Source organism: Polistes canadensis, unplaced genomic scaffold (assembly GCF_001313835.1).
Source record: "Polistes canadensis isolate GaletaPanama2010 unplaced genomic scaffold, ASM131383v1 scaffold_42, whole genome shotgun sequence".
NCBI lineage: Eukaryota > Metazoa > Arthropoda > Insecta > Hymenoptera > Vespidae > Polistes > Polistes canadensis.
The window spans coordinates 805440-830887 of NW_014569589.1; the positions used below are offsets into that span (position 1 = coordinate 805440).

Consider the following 25448-nt stretch of genomic DNA (forward strand, 5'->3'; position numbering starts at 1 on the left):
ATTAGGGGAGTACTTAAAAAAAGAAACAATAAAAAAGACGTTAATTGTTAACGTTTAAAAATTACATCCCTTCCCCTACTCCGATAGAAAGGACTTTCGTGTTAATTAAAGGTATTTGCTTGAGAGTTAAGTAATTTAATAGGTAATAAATGTACGTGATTTAAGAAAGAGAGAAAGAGAGAGAGAGAAAGTGAGAGAGAGAGAAAGAGAGAGAGAAAGAGAGCGAGAGAGGGTGAGAAAGAGAGCGAGAGAGGGTGAGAAAGGACCATTTATAGGCAAAATGTTTTAATCCATAGTTATATAATATGTAGGAAATGCAAATTGTAATGGAAATATATCATCACCTGTGCGCGTGTGTGTGTGTGTTTTATTACAAACCTAACACACAACGAACATTGAACTTATGCATACAGTACAATGTGGTACGGTGCGATCGAACGAAATTTCTATACAAATGTCTATAGCAAATGCATACCTCGATCGTGTTTATCAGGATAAAAATAAATCATATAAATCGACTGGAAAACTAAATCTTACATATATATATTTATGTATATATATATATTCGAAAATAAAGTGATTGGTAGGAATATTTTTTCAACCCATCGAATTATAGTCCTGTGAAATACGGTTATGGGTTCTTTAGTAACCAACACTGATTTTCCTTACAAGTTTCTTTCCTGCTATTCCACTATCATCATTATGTTCACTTCTTACGTTTCTAAAATATATTCTACGTTTAGTATAATCTTGATTTGAAAAAAAATATTTAAATAACTACATATACATAAATAATTAATGAATAATTGTGTAGTAGTAAAATAAAAAAAACAGATACGTGCTACTTTAAAATTAAATGCCGTTACAGAGAATTAATTTAATTCAATAATTAATTTATAGTAAAAGTTTTATAGTATTAATACATTAATTATTATAACAAATTTGTAAAGACAGTTAAATTTTGAGAATGTTATTATTTTTTGTCAACAAGTAAGGTTCAATTTTTCACAAATATTTTCTATTTATCTTTATTATTAATTCACATGGAAAAATCTCGGATAAAATTGATATACGGGAGTTATCGGATAGAATTTTTTATATCTCGATATAAATTAAAATAGTCGTTGAATAATTAACAAGGACAATCAACGGACAATTACGCTTCGACCGTGATATTATCGTTCGTTACGTTCACAGTTTCCTTCTTTTTATCTACTACGGAATCTCTGTTGGCTTATGTTAGCCTGCATTTTCAACCGAATCCACCCCGTTCGTAGATGGCGCATTTTCAACCCCTAGATTTACGAATCTTTCTGACACACAGATGGCAGCTGTTGCATGTCTCGTAGAAAAAAGAAATATAGTTAAAAAATATTATTAATAATTCACAATGTGTGTCCAAATGTTATTATTACGATCATTTTATTTAACCAATTTTTGGAAAGTTCGTTATCGTAATTCTCATGATAGATTTGATTAATTTATAGTACTTACATATTTAATGACTTTTAAATAAAAAATTTAAAAATTTTCTGATTTATATATGTTAGAAAAATGAGGTATAAAAAAATAATGAACACGAAATTGAAGAAAAATATTAATCAACGCGTTTAATTTGAGCGTTGCCTAGTTTGAACGAAATTAAAGTGAACTTGGATTAATGATCGAGTAAATGAAATCGACGTTAATTAAAACGTGAATTATTTCTTTTTTACTTATACATAACAAATAATATTTTTATACAAATAATAATAATAATAATAATAATAATAATAATAATCGAATAATTTAGAAAATAATAAAAGATTTAAAAAGAATATTGTTAAAATATTCGTCCACATATAAAAATCAATTTGAGAGAATAAAAAGGAAATACGTGTATAATAATGAATAAATCATATTAATTATAATATATTTATTACAAGTTTTTAAATAAACATTCTGCCTCCGATGTACACATAAATAATTTGTATATTTCGCATTCTGCACAACTTCTCTCTGAGTTTCTCGTAACTGTGTACATTAACACAACATCGTGTCATTTTAATAATATATATATATATGTATATCTTACCCATAGAATTACTATACCTAAGTATAGAGCGATTTAGTTATCCTTAATCTTAAATGATAATTCAATATACAGAGTTCACGTTATTATACACGTTATTTATTTACGTTCTCACATTTTTCTCACAGAATATTAGAATACGCTCTCGCTTTAAAAACGGGCAAGCCCGTTTGTTATTAACTTGTAAATCCAGGTCGACGTTTCGATTCTTATCAATATTTTTCTTCTCATTTTTTTTTTGTTTTCCTTTTTTTTTTTCTTTGATCAAAAAAACATGTAAAATTTCTAACCGTATTTTCCTATCGGATAACGGATTTTCGATTAATTCGTTTTGGGTAGGCGATAGAGGATGGACGGTTGTATACAAGTGACAATGGAATCAAAATTTAAATCTAATTTTGTTGTTACTCGGGGGTAGCTTAGTCAAACCAATCGTTTAGAATTGAAATACTTTAATGCGAAAGACAATGATCTAATAATATCATTTTTTTAAACATTACACTCATTGTATTTTTATCTATCGAGACGTGTAATATGATTTGAAGAAAAAAAACAAAATAACAAGAAAACAAAAAACAAAAAATACAAAGTTTACAATTCCCATCGATCCTACCCATAGGTTTTTTTTTTAGTAATACGTTTGTCACAGTTAGGTAATATTCATTGAAATTAGTTGAGGACGGCTGTCGCATTTATGTTTAGATTATCAAGGACGCAGTAATTTATCTCTCACATTTTCTTTCTCTCTCTCTCTCTCTCTCTCTATCTCTATCTTTATTCTTTAAACTCGTCTTTGCGATAATTCGTGGCATAGATTAGAGATGGTTTTTAGGTTTAGTGCAACAATATACGATCTAAGGTATACGTGCAAACTAGTACTTGCGTTCTTAAAATGTTAGATATAATTGAATTAGAGTCGTATGGCAATTTTGTGTGTTCATTTTGCCAATAAAAAAAAATAAAGAAAATAAATAAATAAATAAAAAAATAAATTAAATATGAAAAAGAATAGCGACCCATATAGGGGTCGTCCGTACAAATGCCCCCGCCGACCCGTATAGGAATCGTACCATACGAAGATTTAGAAAATTTGAAATCGACGTTAATTCACAATTAATTTATTTCGTTAAAAGGACGAATCAAGACATTGTTTAAGAGAAAAATCCAATTCTAAACGGACTTTGAACAATCGTCGTAATTAATTCTGTACAGGCGACCGCCATTATTGCTTCCGTTGGTCATCTACACATCCATCTAACCTTAAGAAAACTAACGTTAAACAATGATCGTATGATTAAATGTTCAATTCACCAATTTAACTATTTCCCTCGCTGGCTTTACTCAACGATTTATTTTTACAAATGGCTATGAATAATATCCTAATAACGTACCGTTTCAAGAATCCTAAGGATAAAAATCCGTAAATAACAAATTAGATAATAATCGTTAGTTTGTACCTATTTAATCGAATATTATTTTTGGACAGTCATCGATATTACGCCGGATATTTATTATAATTGTAATTCGTGCGAACTTATTCAAAAGTCATATTTTATCGAGAGTATTACCTACAACACAATATTTTTCTTTACTTCTTTTATTTCTCGATTCTCAATTTTCGATTTACTAATCGATATACTAATTGCAAACAAAAAATAAAAAAAGAAAAGAAAGAAATATTTGCAGCTCGAAATGAAACGATCGATCATATTATATTTTTGGTTCAAACATCCGCAAGTTTAATACCTAACGGTGAACTTCGGAAAACAAAATAACTATCAACAATGTTCCCAAAAGTCTGATATAATAACAGGGTAACGAATCGAACTCGTTGCTACAAGTGTGGTCATTAATAATAACTTCCATATATATATATCATATATCCGAATTGTCCAATTGTTTGTTAATGTCTTGGAAATCGATCGAATCTATACGCTTTGTCAGCGCATTTCAATAATAATAATAATAATAATAATTTTGAGATGCCGTCATAAATCTTTTCTCCAGCCTAGGACCGAAAAAAAATAATTCTAACGTTAATGACCACTCTTGCATTCACATATCACACCGATAATTCTCGTTCAACCAGTCCGATAAAACGATACTCTTATATATTTACACGAATTTGTCGGCTTACCGTAACCTTCTAAATTAAATGAGAAATTAATAAAGATTTCCGGTTTTCAAAGGTAGGGGATCCAACAAATAAGAAGGTAACGCCGTGGAGAAAGGTCTTGGACTGCATGAACCCCACGTACCACCTCCACTGTTTACACGAGCGCTAGGTGAGCTATTTTCTCCGTTACCGTCTGGTGTATGTTTCACATTAACCAAATTAGGATTAGCGACAGGCTTGACTTCGTTCGATGGTAAGACACTACCGTTCGAGCCAACTGGTGGTGTCGCAGGACTTCTCGGAGAACGTCCCTCGGCTTTGACGTTTCCAGCAACTGGACTTGAAGCACCACTATCACCACCGATTCCACCTTGGGATGATGACTTTTGTTGGGCCAGTCTTTCCTGTTTCCGAAATTTTGCCCGGCGATTTTGGAACCATACCTGTAACATCAAAAACAAAAGGGAAAAAAGAAAGTAATCCGATAAAAACTGTGTGTGAGAGAGAGAGAGAAAAAATTGGTTAGAAAAGTACAACTACAATCGTCGATTCCAATCATCGTTCTGTACGTACCTGTACAGAGACAGCTACGTTCGCTATGCCCTCTTTTCCCAACGAAAATTGGGAAACGGGTGATGAGCAGTCAACGAACACATCAACCACCGACGTTTTTTAAAACACTGTATACGCGTACGTACCGCCGGAAAAGAGAGAAAGAGAAAAAGAGAGAGAGAGAGAGAGGAAGAGGAGGACCATGCAGCACGCGTAATTGGCTCTAGTTGACCAAACGAAATATTTAACGAATAAAACAAACGGAAAGCGGTGCCGACCTGCATGTTAAAGCAGGGGATTTATTTGCTTTAGCATTTGTTTGACCGGCAGAGGAGCTACCACCCACCCTCCCCAAAAACCTACCCCTACCCTTAGTTGTATATATATATATATATATATATATATAGATATATATATAAATGTATATATATATATACGCTAGTTGTACTGCTTCCTCACGTGGATTCAACCCCCTAGAATTTCCAGAGACGAGAGAGATAGAAAGAGCGTAGGAGGGTGAGGAAGGATTCACGGAGGAAGAGGCACGGAACACCATGATGAACGTGATTGCCCTTTCCGGACGGCAAACACAGCTATTGGATTTTTATCAGCTACTGTGCCGCTTGTGCCGCTTTTACCGCTGCTGATACTACTACTGTCATACTGGTGTTGGCCCGATGGCGTTGATAAGGGGGTGGTATAGCTTATTCGTAGGAGGAATGAAATATGAGAGTGACTTTTTCACTTTTTCCAATTTTTTTACTTTTTTCAACAAATTTTTATTTTATCACATAAAAAAATAATATATTGTATTTCTCGCATTTCAATCTATTTTATATATAATATAATTCGTAAAAAGGGATAAATCATAAATAAAAAGTCTAAGAAAGTGATGAAAAATTTGGTAGTTATGGTTATAGTAGTAGCCCAACTTATTGTTACCCTAGGACGTTTTGAGAAGTCTGTGTGACATGTGTGCCACTATTTACCGAATCAACGACGGTGGTAAGCGCCTGGGGAATCTACGATGGCGTTAATGTTAAATAAATATACTCTTAGTTAAATAAAATGTAACAAGCCTCTACCGAGACAGATGTTCATCTCATTCTAGATAAATATTTCATTGCTTTTTATTCAAACCAGTCACTCGGAGAATCCCCGTTTTCTTTCTTGCACCTCCTAGTTTATGTAACCAACCCTCATTTTTTTTCCTTATTCTCTTTATCTCACCCTCTCTTTCTCCTTTTTCGTCTTGCGATAAAGACACACGTATTTATGTATGCATGTATTTATTAACGTATTTACGATGTAAAGACACCTTTGCATGCCAGATTGAAAGATGAGGACGGATTAGGGGGCAGGGGACACATTTACACTTGTACTTCACCCTTTCAACTATTACCCTTATTCACCCCTTTTCTATTGGTATGCTAGGCTAGACAATGTGCGGCAATGTGGCAAACACGATTCCTACCATGCTTTGTCCGTCGGCTTAATATCAGAACACACACACACATAAACGGGGTTGTGATTTTTCTTCGCTCTATTAGACTTTTCTACCCTCGATTGGTTAATCTCGGTCATACTCACGATGAGTAAATTATAGTTGCTTAATATACACAAAGTTTTTCTTTCATTCGCATTGCTCGATCATGCGGATCGAGCAAATATTTTTTTTAATATTTGGAATAACGTCAGAATCTCTCAAGGATAGAAAATTAATAATTCAAATCATTTTAAGAGATGAGTATATCAAAGAAATATCAAGGAAGATTATCAGATCGTTCTTATATTGAACAAAAAAAATTTACCTAATTGATCTATACAAAGTACCCTTGCTCTACTCCAGTAAGTTTCATTCTCAAATGAAGATTTATACTCTCGATTGATATATCTCTCCGTTCCTAAAATTGTAGCTCCAATCAATGAGCAAGAAGAAAAGGGAACCCCGCAAACTGACACATCAATATCACACTAAGTGTATACATTTCCTCGGTTCCCTTTAAGATCAGTTGTCAAGTTAATGGGAGCCACTTGATTTCGATTTACCGAAGACCAATTTTCATCACTTTAACTAATTACAATTAAACGGAATAGTTCGATTACGGTTGATAAATGTTTCGATCAACAAAATTTCTTATTAATTCGATTTATTTTTTTACGGTTATAAAAATATTATTAAAAATAGAGACATATCTGAGAGAAACATTCGATTGGCAAAATAAACACACACGCAAATATATATGCAGAGATAGGAAAGAGAAAAGACAGAGGCATTCCCAGGTCTGTTACACCCTGATACATCCGAATCCAATAGTTCCTGGTACTATGTCCTTGGTATATGCTCCGCAGGACGGTTTTTAATCACTGTAAGTGGATCTACATAGGACTCGCAATTACCAGGGTATACGCCGGCATGGGCCCCTTGTGTATCAACCATTCCTTGCAGTGGCACCAGACAGGCAAGCAGGGTGAGTGCTTTCCCCATTTCATCCCATCGAACCAACCCCTCGACTCCAACTCCTCGGGTGGTCCCTTCTTCCATTTCCACCCGGCAGCTTCCTCTTTCTCTTTCTCTTACAAACACATACACACACACACACACACATATATATATATACACATATAAATATATAGTCATACATCTATACTTCTACTTCTACTTGCTAGTAGCTAGCAAGCACCTACCCACCTTCCCACCTACCCACCAACCTAACTATCTTTTCTTGCTCTCTTTCCCGGTGTCTATCTCTGTCTTTCTTTGTCACCTGCCTTTCCTGTCCCTTCACGTCGCAAACGTTGTCTCGAACTTTTTCTCTCTCGATTCGACTTCCTTCCTTCCTTCCTTCCTTCCTTCTTTCCGTAGACGATTCCTATATCCCATCGGGATAAAGAAACTCGCTAAATATTTCAAACACACTTCAGGCTATCCCGTCGGATAGCCAAAACGTTTGACTTCAAACTCTTTTACATTATTTTTCTTTCTTATTTTTTCAAATACTTTAACCATAACCAATCATATTATCATTGAACTCAATTTAATTTGATTTTTATCATCAATATCACGTATTCGATATTTTCAATTATTTTCAAACGAGAGACATGTTGATAAGTTAATTGATCTAATCGTTGATACTTTTGTAAAAACAACAACAAAACTGGATAAACGGATTTGATTATCTACATGTATTTATCCAATTGAATAAAATTAATCATACATCTCGGCAGTGAAAATGATATTATCTCCATGTTACACCACGACACTGTATCCCATTGACCACACGCTGTCAGTCACGTGCCGACACGTTCCGCTACTTCTGAGTCACAAGTCGTTCTCGACGAATTACGATTCCATTAGAACAGCTCTGCATAATATATCTGTGCGAAACGAGAGAGGGGATGTCATCTCTCTTTCTCTGTCTCACACATACACTCTCTCTCTGCATCAGTTAATTTATTAGCAATCTTCTAGTAACAGTTATATACCTTTAAATCAACTTTATATTCACCATCGAGTGTATTGGTAAAAAAATCTTTGGTAAAAAATAAAAAATCATAATTAAGATAGATAAGATATTTATTTAAAGGATGAGAGGGGTTTTTCGGAAAGCTGCGAAAAAACAAGACGAATGTCTCAAGAAGTTATTTTCAGTAAGAATGATCGCATGTATTAATTAAATCGACTAATAAAATTCTACACTCGTTTACTCGGATGATTTTGCTATCACACATTTATCTAATAAAAAAGCTAAAGAGAAAGCTTCGCACGGTTAACTGTATTAACTGTGTGCACGCTTATACAAGCATGTATTTATACAGATATATATAAATATATATATTATATAATCTTGAGACAACGTCAAACTTAATTGTTGTCTTGATAGATTTTTAATACGTTGAATCTCTTAGCACACTTGGAAATCTTTCAGATATTTCCACAAGCGAGTATTTAATAGGGAATATTATCCTCGAGTTACTATCAATAGCTGCAACGTGACTCGGCTATATCCGGCCTGATAATAGAATTTCCGTGTAAGCATCTTACAGGAAAAGGAAAATCTTTTCTTCTTATTTTCTTTCAGTTGAATTGAGAAAATCAAGGATCAGTTAACTATAAACCATATTCCAACCATTTAATTCGTGAAAATATTTCAGGATTACGTTAGTTAAGTTTATATTTGCGAGTACTTTTTAATCCTTTCGAAAATAACGAACCCACCGCCCGCCCCCCCCCCTTCATCAGTGTTGGCTAAAGTCTGGAATAAAGTATTTAGGAACAAAATAGGAAAGAAAGAAAGAATGAAAGAAAAAATGGTTAGTGAATTCTAAGAGAAATTTTAAAAAGACAATTACCGTCATAGAAAACTATATTAAAGAAAGAAAGATTTTGCTATTAGAACACACTGACACCTACACGTGCACACACACACGCGCGCACGCACTCCAGAGTACTAGACATACTTAGGTAACACATAAAGAAAGAAATAAAGAAAGAAAGGCTAACGCAGGCAAAAAAGGAAAGAAGACACAGACAAAAGAAGAGGAGAATCCATGTGTCTGCTGTGAGACATAAGGAAAACGTCTCAAACGTTGGTGAGAGTAGTACTCGTAAGTAGAAGTGGCCAAAACGGCCAAGAGGTTAGGGACCAATCGTGGCCGTCGAATGGTCTCTCTAAGAGGCTGACGGAAAGAGGGGGTAAAGGGTAGGCGGCACGTGGATACCGATAGAAAGACAGACAGACAGTCAGAGACAGAAAGAGAATGAGAGAGAAAGCTTAGGGTGAATTGGGAACGCAAGGAGGGTTGTTTTATCGAACACAGTGAGCCACAGCCAACCTGGGAAACTCAGTGAGGTTAATCTTGATCAGACAAAGAGACTGGAAAGAAATGTTGGAATTGTTTGATCCCAAGGACGAAGAAAAAGTAAGAACTAAAAGTGATTCTAAGATTTAATTTCTTTATTGTCTTTTTTTTTTTTTTTTTAGGGTAAAGTAAGAATTTAATAAAGGAAACATTTTTGTCTCTGCAATATGCGACGTAAAGTATCGCAGTTATTTGATTACATTGATTTCGTTTATTTAAATTGATTTTTAAATAAATAATCATGTATCGTATATGTGTGTTTTGTTTGAACGAACAAACAATATCGATGATGCTTTGTAATGAAATCTAAGCTTTTAATATATTCCCTTGTGAACGGAGTATACTATTAATATAAAAATTAATGTGTAAAGGAGTTCAAAGGATGAAAACAGAAAGGGCTTTGAGAGCTCGGTATTTGTCTTTCTTTCAAATTCTTTCAACTATCTGAAATGTAACTAAATATCGAGTAAAGTTAAGGAAACTTAACAAGTTAACCCTCGTCTTGGCGGACGATGGAAACGCAGCGGTCGTCCCGTCTGACCGCAAACTGCTAGAGAATTGATAGTAACCTCGCATTTAATTATTATGCGGCTTTAGAATGTAGACCTCGACTATAACCTGCGAATTAATAGACTAAATATGTTTATCGTTCAGTACTTGAAAGAGAAACTTTCGTTCTATTGAAATCATTTGTTTTTGTTCTTTAATTTGGGATGGGATGTGAGGGGGGAGGGGATGGGGGAAGGGATTTTTGTATAATTTTTTTTTGTCTCGAATATAAAAGCGCGTACATCGATGCTAATGGATAACATAACGTTTAATATTTAACATTCAAATTTTGCATAGTTCGAAGGTTCTAAACTTTGCATATTCGATCGCAATATAAAACATCATAGACCTGCTTCCTACCAATCAGAAACGGTCGAGAAATAGCGTACATTGATTGGCGAACGTTTGCCATATTGCCACGCGCATGCCCGTTTTCTTCGTTCTTTATCGGCTACGTGATCATCCGTAGTAATTCGTGGGAACGACAATTTTTCTCAATAAAAAAATATATACCTATCCTTTCTTTCTTCTCTTTTTCTCTCTCTCTCTCTCTCTCTCTCTCTCTCTCTCTCTCTCTCTCTCTCTATTTATCTGAATATCGATCGAATATAATTCATTGTATTTTTCCTTTCGTGTGTGAAAATAAAACATACGATCGTTTAAATATTCTTCGTATGATTAATTAATCTTCATTTTGATTTTTATTAAATATCATCGTAAAAAAAAAAGAAAAAGAAGAAAACTTGTCCTTTAACGCGAGATAAGATTTTAATGAACTTTGAAATTTTGAAATAGGAAGGAATGAAATTAATTAAATTCGCACACGTTATCGAATGATACGCATACTTTTAGAAGGTTATTATTATTTTTAGATTATTACTAGATTAAAGATAATTGTAATTAATTCAAGTAATTACACGACCTCGATTTACGAAAAGCCATAATTATCCGTGAAAATGATTCCATCCCTTCCCTGCCCTTCTATCCCAGCTGATTGATATAATACACTTGATCGTATATTATATAATTTTTCCTCCATCTTCGTTATGACGAAATTAGACCAGATAATTACGCAATTTTCAGATATGGTACCAATCGCGCAAGCCCTTCTCCGAAGAGACGTTGCTATTCGTGGAAACGTCTCTCGAGTTTCTAAGATCGTAGATAGATATCTTGTGACTAATATTATTAAATCGAAAGGTAAACGACACCAAAATTATCAGTAGGATGAGTACGGACGAAAATGGAATCAATATTTTTTACAACCTTACCGAGATGCTACTTTTATTATTGGGATATCACTACACTGTGCTACCTAAATTCAATAGAAAAAAAAATTAATTCAATTAACGAGAGAATCAAGCATTTGTGCTTGTGCCATGTATATATGTATTTGAGTTTGTACAAAATTCTTATTCGATATTTTTTAATTGCTGTCTAACATTTGCGAAAAGAAATTGAATGAAAAAATGATGAACATCAATGACTTCAACGACCAGACCCTTCTTTATTTATTTATATAAAAAAAAAAAAAAGAAAAAAATCACGACAATTCGAACAAATTATATCACCTAATAGATTCGATCTAATGAATTAGAAAAAGTAACCTCATTTAAATTCAATAGAAAAAAATTAATACAATTAAAGAGAACCAAGCATTTGTGTTTGTGTATGTGTATGTGCGTGTTTAAAAAATTCTTATCCAATATCTAACATTTGTGAAAATAAATTGAACAAAGAAAGTATAAAAATTAATAATTTCTACAATCTGACTCTAGTTCGTTTATTTTTTATACAAAAAAAAAACATAAAACACAAAAATCACGACAATTCGATGAAATTATATCACCTAATAAATTCGATCTAATGTAAAATAGAAAATGATAAAGGTAACCTCATTGAACGATATCGAAAATATCCTAATCAAATTTCTATTAGATAAAGAAGAAGAAGAAGAAGAAGAAAAAAAAGAAGAATAAGAAGAATAAAAACTCTCTTTTTGCCGTTGTAAATTTGATCGACAATTTTCCATGCAAACCGTCTACAACATTGATTTATGTATCTCCGCGGTGATTCGAGCTTCGATCTTGTTTCTCGAACATGATAATTTGACAGGAGAAGATGAAAGTTTCGGAAACCTTCTGCCGTTATATACCTTTGTTACATCGTAAATTTCGTATCGGATAAGATTTCGAGCTACCCTTGTATCCTAGAGAATAATCTCTAAATCCATCCCTCTCTCTCTCTCTCTCTCTCTCTCTCTCTCTCTCTCTCTCTCTCTCTCTCTCTCTCTCTCTCTCTCTCTCTCTCTCTCTCTCTCTCTCTCTCTCTCTCTCTCTCTCTCTCTCTCTCTTTCTCTTCCAGTCTAACACACATAACCTCATTCACACACACACACACACACACGCGTTCTTTATCTTTATCCTTCTCTCGCTCTCTCGCTCTCTCGTTCTCTTTCTTTACAAGAACTTTACTATAATACGTCAAGAGCATTAGGCAGTATAATCCATCAGATCACGGCTATGGATGACCGTGAAAACGAAAATGGAACTTGTAATTACATTACAAGATACGCCTGCCACCCTCTTCTTTCCATCCCCCGACAACTTTCTTAACCTCATCAATCCATTCTTTTCGAGGACGTTTAGGTGTACACGAGATAGCATAGGGAATAAAACAAAAAACGAGAGAAGATTCTATTCTTATCATATTTCATTCTTTAATTCGAATTTAAAACAAAAAAAGAATACGACGAATAAATAAAAAGGAAGAAGAAGAAGAAGAAGAACAAGAAGAAGAAGAAAAAGAAGAACGTTCTCGTTTCTACGTTGGTTTAACGTCAAAAGTGTTAAATATAGTCGATGATTTTCGATAAATCATTTGAAAACAAAATCCTTGGCGTTATTTCACTCACCTGCACTCTGGCTTCCGTTAAATCTATTTTCATAGCGATCTCTTCTCTGGTGTAAATATCCGGATAGTGAGTTTCTTGAAAGGCACGCTCCAATTCTTTAAGTTGGGCCGACGTAAACGTCGTCCGTATGCGCCGTTGTTTCCGCTTTTCCGCAAGACCATCGTGTCCCGTATACGGTTTGTATCCTAATCCTCCTGAAATTCAAAATAAAAATGATCTTCTAAAGTCGTCTCTTCGAAATATCTGATTCACTGTTTTTTAAAAGAATCGTTTTTCTACGCTCAATTATTCCACTTTTTTCTTTTTTTTTCTAATTTTTTTATTTTAAACAATTTTTTTCGATTAACGCAATTACTTTTATTATACCCTGTACGTCTGCGTATCGTCCCGAGAAATTTGTTCGAAGATAAATAGTTGTAAGTAGATAAAGGAGAGAAAGGGAAAAGAAAATGAGAGAACAAACGGTGGTAATGTAAAACGGTGTCTGACTACAGCCAGGTTCGTACTACTTAAAGTAGCAGATGGTTACGCTCCTACACCAGACGTAACATTATTGAAACTCAAATTTACATATATTTCAAAGAAACTTTGTTCTTACCAACCCAAAAAAAATAAATCAGTTCTCCGTCGTGTTAACTAATTTTGGTTTTTTAATTCCAATGAAATAACTCATTTCCTAAATCGTAGAAAGAGAAAGAGAGAGAGAGAGAGAGTGAGAGAGATCGTTAAACGAAAAGTTACGAACGTTTGTATATTTAAAATATTTCATTCCGGGTGCTTTGGGTATATAAAAGAATTATTTCTGATAAAGTTTATTCTAGAATGAAAGAAAGAAAGAAAGACAAAGTTTTTGATATAGAAAAGCATTGAATATACTTGACGCGTAACGTTTCAAGATGGAACGATTTTACATGGTTGACTTAATATATGCTTTCTCTCTCTCTTTCTCTCTCTCGTTCTCTCGTACTCTCTCTCGTTCTCTCTCTCTCTCTCTCTCTCTCTCTCTTTTTCTGTCTTTTTCTCTTTCTCTCTCTCGATGAATTCCAAAGACCACGACGTCGAGGAACACTGTAAAATTTGCTGAGGGTGACTAGGAGGGACGTAACCATAGCAATGAGTGACCGAGGTAGGGAGGAGAGAGAGGGAAAGAGAGATGTCCATTGATTTTCAGTGCCATCTTGTCGCCGCTTCTGGGAGAAGTACCGGTTTTAGGGTATACATGGCGTAAAGGGCTGCACACACGCCCACCTTGCATTTATAAGTCATTCAAACGAGAGAATTTCGTAGAACGTAGTAATATATAAGTAGCGGGAAAGAACGAACGAAGAAAGAAAGAAAGAAAGAACGAACGAACAAGAATCGGCCATTATTTTTATTACCTTTATCCATCTTTACGGCAAGTGTTCAAGGAAATTCTGTCCTTTTTTTATATTTGAAAGATTCATTCAAGAGAGAAACTTTCAATGTATTCGTCTATTATATTCGGTAAGGCAACGGGTAAGAAGATCTTTCTATGTACACACATACTTATATCCCTCTATTGTCCCTAGTTGATTTTAGCGATCTTCAAGCCAGTATTATTCCACGACAGATGTCAGAGAGAGAAAGAGGGTCTTCTACTTCGAGAATAACAAATATTCGGAGTACTAGAAAAACATGTCATTCGCATATAGCAGGTACTACATTTCGATCGTGTTCTCTAACATAATATTTGCATTTTTGACAGTGTTATAAAATAAAGAAAATATAAATAACTTCAGTGACGATAACAAGAATGAAATTGTTCTTTTCGTTTTTTAAGATACTGGAGAGTAATAGAAAAAAAAAAAACGAAAGATTTGAACTCACCTTGGAGATTAATAGCGGAAGGAAAGATGGAGGCAGCGTGCCGATGAACGTCCTGCGATCTGGCCGCCATTACGGAGCACGGAGTCGCATGGGCCCCATGATGTGGATGAGCATGAGGATGCGAGGCATGATGGGCCCCGAGTGGACCCGCGCTTCCCCCACCACTAGCCGAACCGGCATTCGTCGAGTATCCGGCGGCCCTTGCTGCCGTGTACCGATACGCCGCTTGGCTCATTTGCGAACACGAGCTCAGATCCCCATAACCGCATTGCATCTCGCTCGCGGCCAACGCGCAACTGGACGCTTCGAAGCCGGCGGCCGCGGCAGCCGCAGCTTGATTCAAATACGAGTAATCCATTATTATTTTAGATTTTATCTCCTTTTTATCCGATTATAATCACACTGTTCTTTATTTTCAGCTTTATATATTTTCCTCTCGTTCCGATAATAAGACAGGATAATAATCGTTCGAACAAGCACCACTTTCCTCTTCAATCCTTGAAAGGAAATGCAACCCTTTCTTCTCCCATTCTCTACCCTTTGAAAATTCCGATCGATCGTTAAGGAGAATCGATCCAGTAAATCACGGTATTAATCTCACACTGTGAACATCTACGATTACTTAAAACGTGGATATATCACGTAACTTATACGGCCTTTGGATAAGAAGATTGTTAGTTAGATTGCGCGGGAAAAGTCGTGAACTCAAAGATGCTCGAAGGGAGCGCGCCTTTCGGCGCGGGCGCGCTCCTGCGACGGCAAAGATGACGACGGCAAGGACGACGTCGAACGTAAATTGCAGAACCAGGTGGGATGAGAAAAGACCCTTCTCCTTTTTCCCCGGTACTTCAGACTCGACCGACCGACCGACCGACCGACCAACCAACCAACCAACCGACCGACTATCCGACCCCCCTTCACTAAGCAATGTGTACGAAATATCAAAGCGCGTGGCTTTCACATCGGATAAATCGTTGGTTAAGACGATATCGTATAAGGCCGTGGGCAAACGGCTGGAGAACGATCTTGGCTTCGATGTTAGCTTCGACGAGCGCAAAACGGACTTCTCTTCTCTTTCTCTCCTTGCCTTTCACCTCACCTCACCTCTCCTCTCCTCTCCACTCCTCTCCTCTCTTCTCTCTCCTCTTCGACGCCAAGTTATGACGCGTAATCGGATCAACGATATCAAATTATTGCGATTATAGCACGGATAGGAGGAAGTTTTTCGGCCCGTTTAAGAGCGTCCGAGACGACTGACTGGTGGGTTTCCTCAAAATCAAATGATAAGCTTAATTCGATAAACGACGGAGGGGCTGCGCTAGGGGCGGGTTCACCCCTATCTTCGACACGCCGTTGGCAAGGTCACCGGCCTCGGACCTACCTTTCGAGCATTCTCATTCGTTCATCCTCCCAACCATCCCCAGAACAACCCTCAACTTTCCCAAACACGCCCCTTAGTTACCGTCCTCTCCAGCTACATCCCCCACCATCATCAACAACACCACCACCATAACCATATCCACTACCACTACCACCACCATCCTCCGTCACATCCTGCGAGACTACCATACGGATAAGAGAGAGGAAAAAAAAGCATGAGAGAGGTAGAGAGAGAGAGAGAGAGAGAGAGAGAGAGAGAGAAAGAGAGAAAACGTTATCATTCGATGATGCCTTCCTGTGCTCCTGATTTTTCGATCAATTCGAAAAACCGCATAACGTCCGACTCGTACATTTTCTACTCACTCTTTCTTTCCTTCTTTCTTTATTTCGACCTATAGAATCGTTCTACTATAGGCCAATCGGTACAAGTTTCATTTCCTTCGCTATATATATTTTCCTTTTCTCTTTTTTCTTGATTTATTTATTTTTTCTTTCTTTTTTCTTTTTTTTTTTTTTACTTCCTTACGCTCAACTACCTTTCGTCACCCGACCGATCATCCCCATCATGATTTTCATTTGTTGTCCGAGTTTTATTTCATACATTTTTGATCATGGATATTTCCGACCAAAGCGTAGCACCAAATCAAGGTATCGTAATCTACATACGATGTGTTTATTCTCCTGCACAATTGCAAATCGGCTCTCGATTAAAATTCATATAACCAAACTGTATCATTTATTCGAATTGTAGATTATCAATATTTTCCTTCTTCATTATTAGGATCTCCAAGCTTGCGTCGCGACTTCTTCTCTCTGCGATACAAAATACACGTTAATCAATATATTCGTTGAAATAAACATTTTAATTATCATCGGAGAGAAAGAGAGAAAAAGAAAGAGAAAAGGAGTTATATATTTTTTAAAGAAATATCATAAAATAGGAACTTTTAATGTATTTATAAACCCGATGTGATGCTTTTCAAACGACTAAATATTGCTTTTGTAGATACGAAACGGCTACCGTCGGCAACTTTTGCGTTCGGTAAATACGATAGCTATTTTATTGTCCCTTTTAATATCAAATTCATTTTAATTATATTCAACGTTATTTAAAAACAAAAAATTTTATATTATAATATTTATTTTTATAATTAATTTAATAAAAATCTTATTTACTGGTAAACAATGTCTAATATTACTTGGTTTCTTTCGTTTGGCTTCATTAAAAGAATTATTTGAAGAGAATATTTTGTCAAAGTTATACCAACTTGTACGTGCAGCCGTGATATGGAAAATTCTTTCTACTGTTGTCTACACTAGACTATTTTATTTGGGTCGAGACTAGAAACCTGTGCGACACTTGTATTCCACTTGTTCTCACGACAGTTGAGAATCATTCTACCCTCTTTTTCCTGAATCCTATCCCAAGGGGTTTCCGAGTTCACGGAACGTGTACGACACGTTGCCATACATCGTTGCAGAATCTATTCATTGGCGTATAGTTCTATATGAGTAATTTAATAATAAAAACCATAAAAAATGAATTTTCTACGAATATGATTTACATTTTTCATATATTAAACATTGAGAAATAATTAAAAAATTTTAAATATTTATAATAACGATTTATTGCATTCACTTTTTATAAGTTTTATCTTTCTCGATTAGAATAATATTTCTAACAATATTTTATTGTAATCACTTTTTTATAATAGTTGTATTAAAATGAGGAATATATTTAATGCAACACTTGATATATGCAAATATTTATTGTGTATTATAAACGAGTGACATTTAATAAAATACGCCAATGTATAAATATAGCTGGTTACGCGTGCAAGATCCGTACAAAAACAAGAGGGTAGAAGTACATTCTTGTCACCGTTCATATATACGTATATAAGTACATATATATGTATGGGTAGAGCAACCCCTTGACAATTCCTACATATGTCCTTGATTTGTCCAGAGAATAATATTCCCTTGTAAAGTTGATTAAATATTGGTTAGTGATTCGTACACCCTTCGAATATCATTTTTCTTCTACCCCATTGATTGAAATTTTCCTTCGAAATGAAAATATGAAGAATAGTTTTCGAAAATCAGTAAAGATTTAATACAAATATAATTTGAATCAATTTTTAATTATACTTTCTGAAAAAATTGTGCGTTATTTGCATTATAAATATGTAGAAAATGAACATTTTTGAAAATTAATAATAGCATAATTTTCCAATCCACTTTATCTTTCGAGTTATTATTAGACACTGACGGATTTGCTCTTATCGACATTATTGATAATATAGCGATACGTACAAACACGTTACCAAAGAATATAGAAATACATAAAAGCTCACAAGTCCTCTTTTTTATCTAACCAGATTCATCTTAGTTACTATCGGGACCACCAGTGGACGATAGTAGGTATCAGAGATTGCAATGCTGTAAATTGTACAACTTTGCAATTCCTTTGAAAAGTTTTGGTAAATATTTTTTATACTAAAAGTTAATAGATTTTAATGAAACTTATATTAAATTAAAGTACACTCTTTTGTCTACGCGTAAAATACCATATCAAGTTATAAATCAACCTGAAAAAGTTCATAAAATGGCAAAGAATGCGATGCTGCAAATTTTTCCTACTTTGCCATTTCTTTAAAATGTTCCGGCAAATATTTTTTATACTAAAAGTGAATAGATTTTAATGATTTTTATATTAAATTTAAAGCATTGCATTCTCTGACATTTTCTGAACTTTACATACTAAATTTATAACTCAATATAGTATTCTACGCGTAAATAAAAGAGTGTACTTTAATTTAATATAAAAATCATTAAAATCTATTCACTTTTAGTATAAAAAATATTTACCAAAACTTTTCAAAGAAATAACAAAGTTGTACAATTTACAGCATTGCAATCTCTGATACCTACTATCGTCCACTGGTGGTCCCGGTAGTAACTAAGATGAATCTGGTTAGATAAAAAAGGAGACTTGTGAGCTTTTATGTAGTTCTATATTCTTTAACGTTACACGAACACTATATTATCGACGTATGAAAAAGTGATGAGGCAAAATTTTCAGTAGGTAATATCGCGAATAGTTACACAACTTACCATAAATATTTATTCAGCGTATCATTATCGAATGAAAGTAAAATCGCAATGAAGAAATGCGTTGCATAATAATAACGAAATCACAAAGTAAAACAATCGAGAAATGTATGAAAAGTAAGGCTATAAAATTTGCATTTAAAATGTTCTCGTAACCTGAATCCATGGAGTATATTAATCTAAGTATTGATAAAAGAACGATAGTTCATGACAATAAGTTAACGGCGATAATACGATCTCACCTTTAGGAACATCGCAGAGCGAGTTTGGATAGGTGCATTAGTTCGTTTGGATAACGCAACGGCGAGTAGTAGACGACGCGGTCAGCAACAAGGACGCATGCGCAATAATTAGACGTCATAAAAGAGATAGACAATACGTCATTCCTTGTTCTTTCCGCTCGATATAGATATATACACGATAGTCTGTCGTCTCGGAGTAAGTACACGTAAGGAGTGAGTATCGGGGAGCCTCCTTTATTATAGTACAAACCGGTAGAAACCGTATGGTTTGGTGTGTACTTATCGAGAGAAAGAAAGAAGAAGGAGTGTTAGTTCGTCGTACGTTTGGTGTGTTAACAATAACGCGGGGCGGGGCTACTTTGTAACGAAATTTTTGACATTAATCGCGCGCCGTTATTTTTCGACAAAATGAATTGAGCTTCTACCCAAGCGCTCGTTTTTTTTTACCTCTAAGCAAGCATTCCTTATCTCTTATTATTATTATTATTCTTACTCTTCTTCTTCGTCGTCGCGTTAGTTTGGAATTTGACAAGAGAACGAAATCATGGAGGACGATCTGCCAACCGAGTACGATGTTGTAGTTGTTGGAACAGGTATTGATTTTTGTCCTCTTTTTCCTCCATCTACATTTTAATTCACCGAATGCAATTTAAATAGGACATTTTCATAACTATCATCATTGTTATAATCATAAATAATAATCGTCGTACTTTCGTTCGTACCTCAACCGGCATAATGACTTTTGACAGGTATGACGGAATCGATCGTTGCCGCGGCGGCCAGCAGGATAGGCAAAAAGGTTTTACATCTGGACAGGTGCGTCCTCGACTACTTCTTTCACGCTTTCTTTTTATCTTTTCTTTTTTCTTTTATCAATATCCTTAAAGCATCATCCGAAATCTATCCTCGAAATCTCATATTTTAGATTATTTTATAGATGAAACGTTTTCATTTTCTCGACGTTTCGATCATGTACATACACACGTATATAGATATATAGATAATGTCTCTATACTGTACAATAAAATTGATTATTATTTGCTTTTTTTTTTTATCCATAGATAATTAATTATTTTCTTTAAATTTTATTTTGAATTTCTTATAATTATATTATTATTTCTTTATATGAAATATTTGTTAATCCTTTGATCACGATAGATGCACATATGCTTTTGGTAAAAGTTGCCAGCATGGACTGTTGATGCATTTATGATACATTTGTCGATACGAATACAAAGAATGCAATGTTAGTTAGAGTACTGATAATTGTTTAGAATCTTATCGCATTCAAATTATAATTGAAAAATTGCATTTAATTTGGGAGACTATCGAATATAATTTATTATTAGCTGTGCTTAATATAATTGATCAACAGAATTTATGTTAGCAATAAAGTATTCCCCGTCCCTGCAAAACATTTCGGCTAAGAGTATTCAGCACTAAGAGTTAATAATTCTTTTTCTCTCTTCTTTTATATATATATACATATACAATTTTTATAATAGCAACGAATATTATGGCGGACTTTGGGCAACATTTAATTTCGATGGCTTACAAAAATGGATAGAAGATCTAAAAACTGCCAAGAACAATACAAGAGATACTAAAGTTGATTTAGAAGACGGACAAATATTTTTAAAGGCTAGTGATCAATATTCAGCTGTTGAGAATATCGAAGAAACTTGGTATATTTCAAAGTAAGTTAACGTAGTATGACAACTACTTATAATGCACATAAAAGTATTGTAATAATAATTTAAATTTTATATTAAGTGATGCAGATCTACCTGTTCTATCCTCAAAAGATACGCAGACAGATGGAACTGGGGATAGTGTTGGTAACGAAGGCGCAGAGAAAACTGATGAAGATAACACAGAGAAAAAAGAAATTGTCAAACATTGGAGTATAGATCGCATAAAAAAAGAATACAGAAGATTCAACATTGACTTGGCACCAAAAGTAAGTTATTCCTATAAATAAAGAATATCTTAAATATAAAAATAACGTTGTTATATAATTTACTTTTTAACTCGTGAATTTTTCTATTTATTACAGTTACTATTCGCACGTGGTAAATTGGTCGAATTGTTGATCTCTAGCAATATTGCACGCTACGCAGAATTTCGTGCAGTATCCAGAGTCGCTACGTACATGGATGGCAAATTAACTCAGGTTCCATGTTCACGTGCAGACGTATTCGCTAATAAAACTGTTAGCGTCATAGAGAAGAGAATGTTGATGCAACTTTTAACATCTTGCATGGAACAGGGAGCCGATAGCCCAGAGTTTGATGGTAATTACATCAGTTTTTTTTTAAACAAACAAGGCTGTGTACTTCTCTGGATTTGTTTTATTCGCTGATTCATAACATTACATGTAGAATATCCAATAGAATAAAAACGATTTGCTTTGTATTCCACTTGTGACATATTGAATGACTAAGTAATCGAGATAGCTACTTAATATTCTGTACAGTGTAAGATGGTATATAATATACCTTTGGTACTCCTCGGAAAGGAAATTCATTTATAAATCATTTTTTATTTTAAATCATATTTGATTCCGTTCTATACATAAAGAGAAAATGTCATATAATTTACTATATAATTAACCGTTTGTTGAAACAAATAATTTTCTCCCAACAGGTTTCCGTGATAAGACATTTTTAGAATATCTCAATACAAAAAATCTTACCCCGATAGTACAACACTATGTTGTGCAGGCCATCGCTATGGTAACAGACAAAACATCTTGCAGAGATGGTGTTAATCGCACAAAGCATTTCCTTAACAGTCTTGGACGTTATGGGAATACTCCTTTCTTATGGCCTATGTATGGTAGTGGAGAATTACCTCAATGTTTCTGCAGGTAACTATTAAAATATCATCATCAAAAAAACATATAAACGCAAACAAGAAACATAAATTGGGTTAATTAAAAATGATAACAATTTTCAGATTATGTGCTGTATTTGGTGGAGTATATTGCTTAAAAAGACAGTTGGATGGCGTAGTAATTAATGAAGATAAATGCAAAGCTATTATAACTGGAAAACAGAGACTGGCTTTGGAACATTTAGTTGTAGGACAAGGACACTTACCGCCAGAAATTGTAGCTTTTGAGGGTGAACAACAAATTTCCCGAGGAATTTTTATTACAGATAGGTATGATTTTATTGATCATTTTCTTTGCAATGACTTTAATGCATTAAAATTTTTTAATTAACTTTCTAGGTCAATTATGCAAGGAGAAAAGGAAAATTTAACTCTTTTGTATTATCCACCGGAAGAGCCAGGACAAGAACCTGTTACTTTGATTGAATTGGGACCATCTACTAATGCTTGTCCACAAGGTTTATGTATGTATTTTTATAATTCAAAGAGTATTTTAATTCTTATATTTATTTTGCATTACTTTATTTTAAAAAATATTATATTTATTCTAGTTATGGTTCACATGACATGCAAACGTACTAAAACGGCAAAGGAAGATTTAGAATACATGGTAAAGAAATTTTTGAGATCTGAAATGGTAGAACCTAGTCTTGGACGTAGTTCCACAGATTCTCATACTCAAACAGTTTCACCAGATAAACGACACCTGCAGGTAACAAATATCCTTAAAATATTCTATACAAATGAGTTTTACTAATCCTTGTTCAGGGCTAACAGGAAAAGAATCCCTAGTCGCAAAAGTATAAAACTTAAAATAAATATTTGACTATTTGTTTACTTTAGGAAGGTAATCAACAAGATTATGAGCCAAATAAAGAAGATTTAAAACCCCAAATATTATGGTCATTATACTTAAATTTACCAGCAAGCGACATCAAATTAAACGATACGGCACCGAACAACATATATTTGTGCTCTGGACCGGATTTGGAATTAGATTTTGACTTTGCAGTTGATCAAGTATATTTAATTCAAGAATATAATTAATATAATAAATGATAAATAATTATTTATAAAATAATTTTTTTTTTGTTTTCTGTAGGCAAAGGAAATATTCAAATCCATGTATCCGGATGACGATTTCTTACCACGTGCACCGGATCCAGAGGAAATAGTTTTAGAGGGTGATGAAGCACCCGGACCGAAATTCGAAGGAGATACGCAAGTAGACGGAGAGGAGAAACAAGATGTTGAGAAGGCAGAAAAAGAAGAATGAAATAATTAACATATTGCTTCAACAGTGTTACAAGAGAAAATAAGGCTTGCGCCCTTAGTGTCTTCTACCTTCATCGTTATTACGTTTCACTTATATATTCAAGAAATAGCCGGTTCACCGTTCATGTAAGAGTAGCAAATACAAGCAAAAATGGCTTTAGAAAAATGTTACTATCCCATTTTTAAAACTGAGTTTATACATTTGTCAGATTTCATTCCAAGTCCAGTTTTTAAATGATAGATTTTGCCATTACATGCTTTTGCATTAATTCATCTATAAGATTAATCTTTAAGATTAATAAAAAATATAAATAAAATACAAAATACAATACACAAAAATTAACCCAAAAATGGATAAAAATAATAATATGAAGAAACCATAGAAATGTCAATATATGATGATGATGATACATGTAAAGGAGAAGGAAGAAGTCTCAGGCACGCTCCTTTTTGTGAACACAGTGACGAGTATTGGACAGTACATGATCGTATCACCCGATAAGTGTCAAAATTTACGGTTGCATTTATATTCGTACTTATTGCCATTATTCGAATTGACATAATATAAGAATGTAGTGAGTCAATACCATGCATTTAGCTGAATACCACCTTGCCACTCTCTTTATACGTATTTCAGTTTTTATTGTTTGTTTCCATTTGTTTTCACATAATTTCTCTTTATATAACAACGGGTTATTGCTTCGTTATTAGATCACACTTATTGCGTACGCGTACTTATATATGAGACTTTATTATTATTATTATTATTATTATTATTATTATTATTATTATTATTATTATTATTATTATTATCATTTGTATTCGTACGTTATCATGCTATACGTGCAAACAAAAGAAAATCTTATCGATAACTGTTAATCGTTTATAAGAGCCAATTGTAATCAAGGCTGTGAAGAAGTAACATTCTTTTTTAAGTATTTTATTAATAATTTTTAAGATTCACTACTCCTTTTTCGATCATTACAAACTTAATTGCGATGTATCACACGTTCAACGATTTAAATTATTTTTATTCCTAGTTTTCTTTTGTTTTTAATTTATATTTATTTTGTTTTTCTTTCTTAATTTTACAAAGATTTAAACAATTCTCTATTATAATAAACCCCAAAGAAAGTAGTTCATGTGCTCACCTCTGGCCTCGCAACTTTGAAATAGCCGATTTGCTGTAAGATGAATTTACTAAAAGAAAGAAAAAAAGTATTAAATTCATTGAAATTTATGTTTCTAAGCTCTACGACATAATATATCTTGTATCGTTGCATACAACAGCCTAACTGGATTCATGTATAAACCCAGTTTCTTCAAATGCTTTATAATACTCATATTTATTTATATTTGACATTATATATTACACAGTGCATAAAAAATACACTTAAAATTAAGCGAAGGTACGTCAGCCCCAATCCCCCCTTTCCGCCCACCTACCCCTTGAGTATTTTTGTTAACTTTACATCAAATTGTTCATTAATATCTACGATACTAAAACGAAAACAATAACTAAAAAAAAAAATACATTCCCGTATTAATTACCGATTTTTCTAAATAAAATTCGTTCTAGCAATTTTTTGCAATTAAGTCTTTCTCTCGTGAATTACGATTAATATATAT

General features: G+C 33.9%; 2 protein-coding genes across 2 annotated transcripts; one reads left to right on the forward strand and one right to left on the reverse strand.

The window, feature by feature from the left end:
- Positions 1 to 3965: 3965 nt before the first annotated feature.
- On the reverse strand, positions 3966 to 16161 carry LOC106784894 (paired mesoderm homeobox protein 2A-like). Its single transcript, XM_014744865.1, has 3 exons — positions 14914 to 16161; positions 13066 to 13259; positions 3966 to 4630 (listed from the first exon to the last, which is right to left on the reverse strand). The coding sequence occupies exons 1-3, from the start codon at positions 15269 to 15271 to the stop codon at positions 4235 to 4237; spliced, it is 948 nt and encodes a 315-aa protein (XP_014600351.1). The 5' UTR covers positions 15272 to 16161; the 3' UTR covers positions 3966 to 4234.
- A 3610-nt stretch (positions 16162 to 19771) lies between these two features.
- Positions 19772 to 24427, forward strand: LOC106784950 (rab proteins geranylgeranyltransferase component A 1). The gene is made up of 11 exons (XM_014745007.1): positions 19772 to 20242; positions 20399 to 20465; positions 21155 to 21346; positions 21423 to 21609; positions 21706 to 21943; positions 22296 to 22518; positions 22608 to 22814; positions 22884 to 23008; positions 23096 to 23256; positions 23388 to 23564; positions 23647 to 24427. Exons 1-11 carry the CDS (start codon positions 20194 to 20196, stop codon positions 23818 to 23820), a joined length of 1800 nt encoding a protein of 599 aa, XP_014600493.1. The 5' UTR covers positions 19772 to 20193; the 3' UTR covers positions 23821 to 24427.
- Positions 24428 to 25448: the final 1021 nt, after the last annotated feature.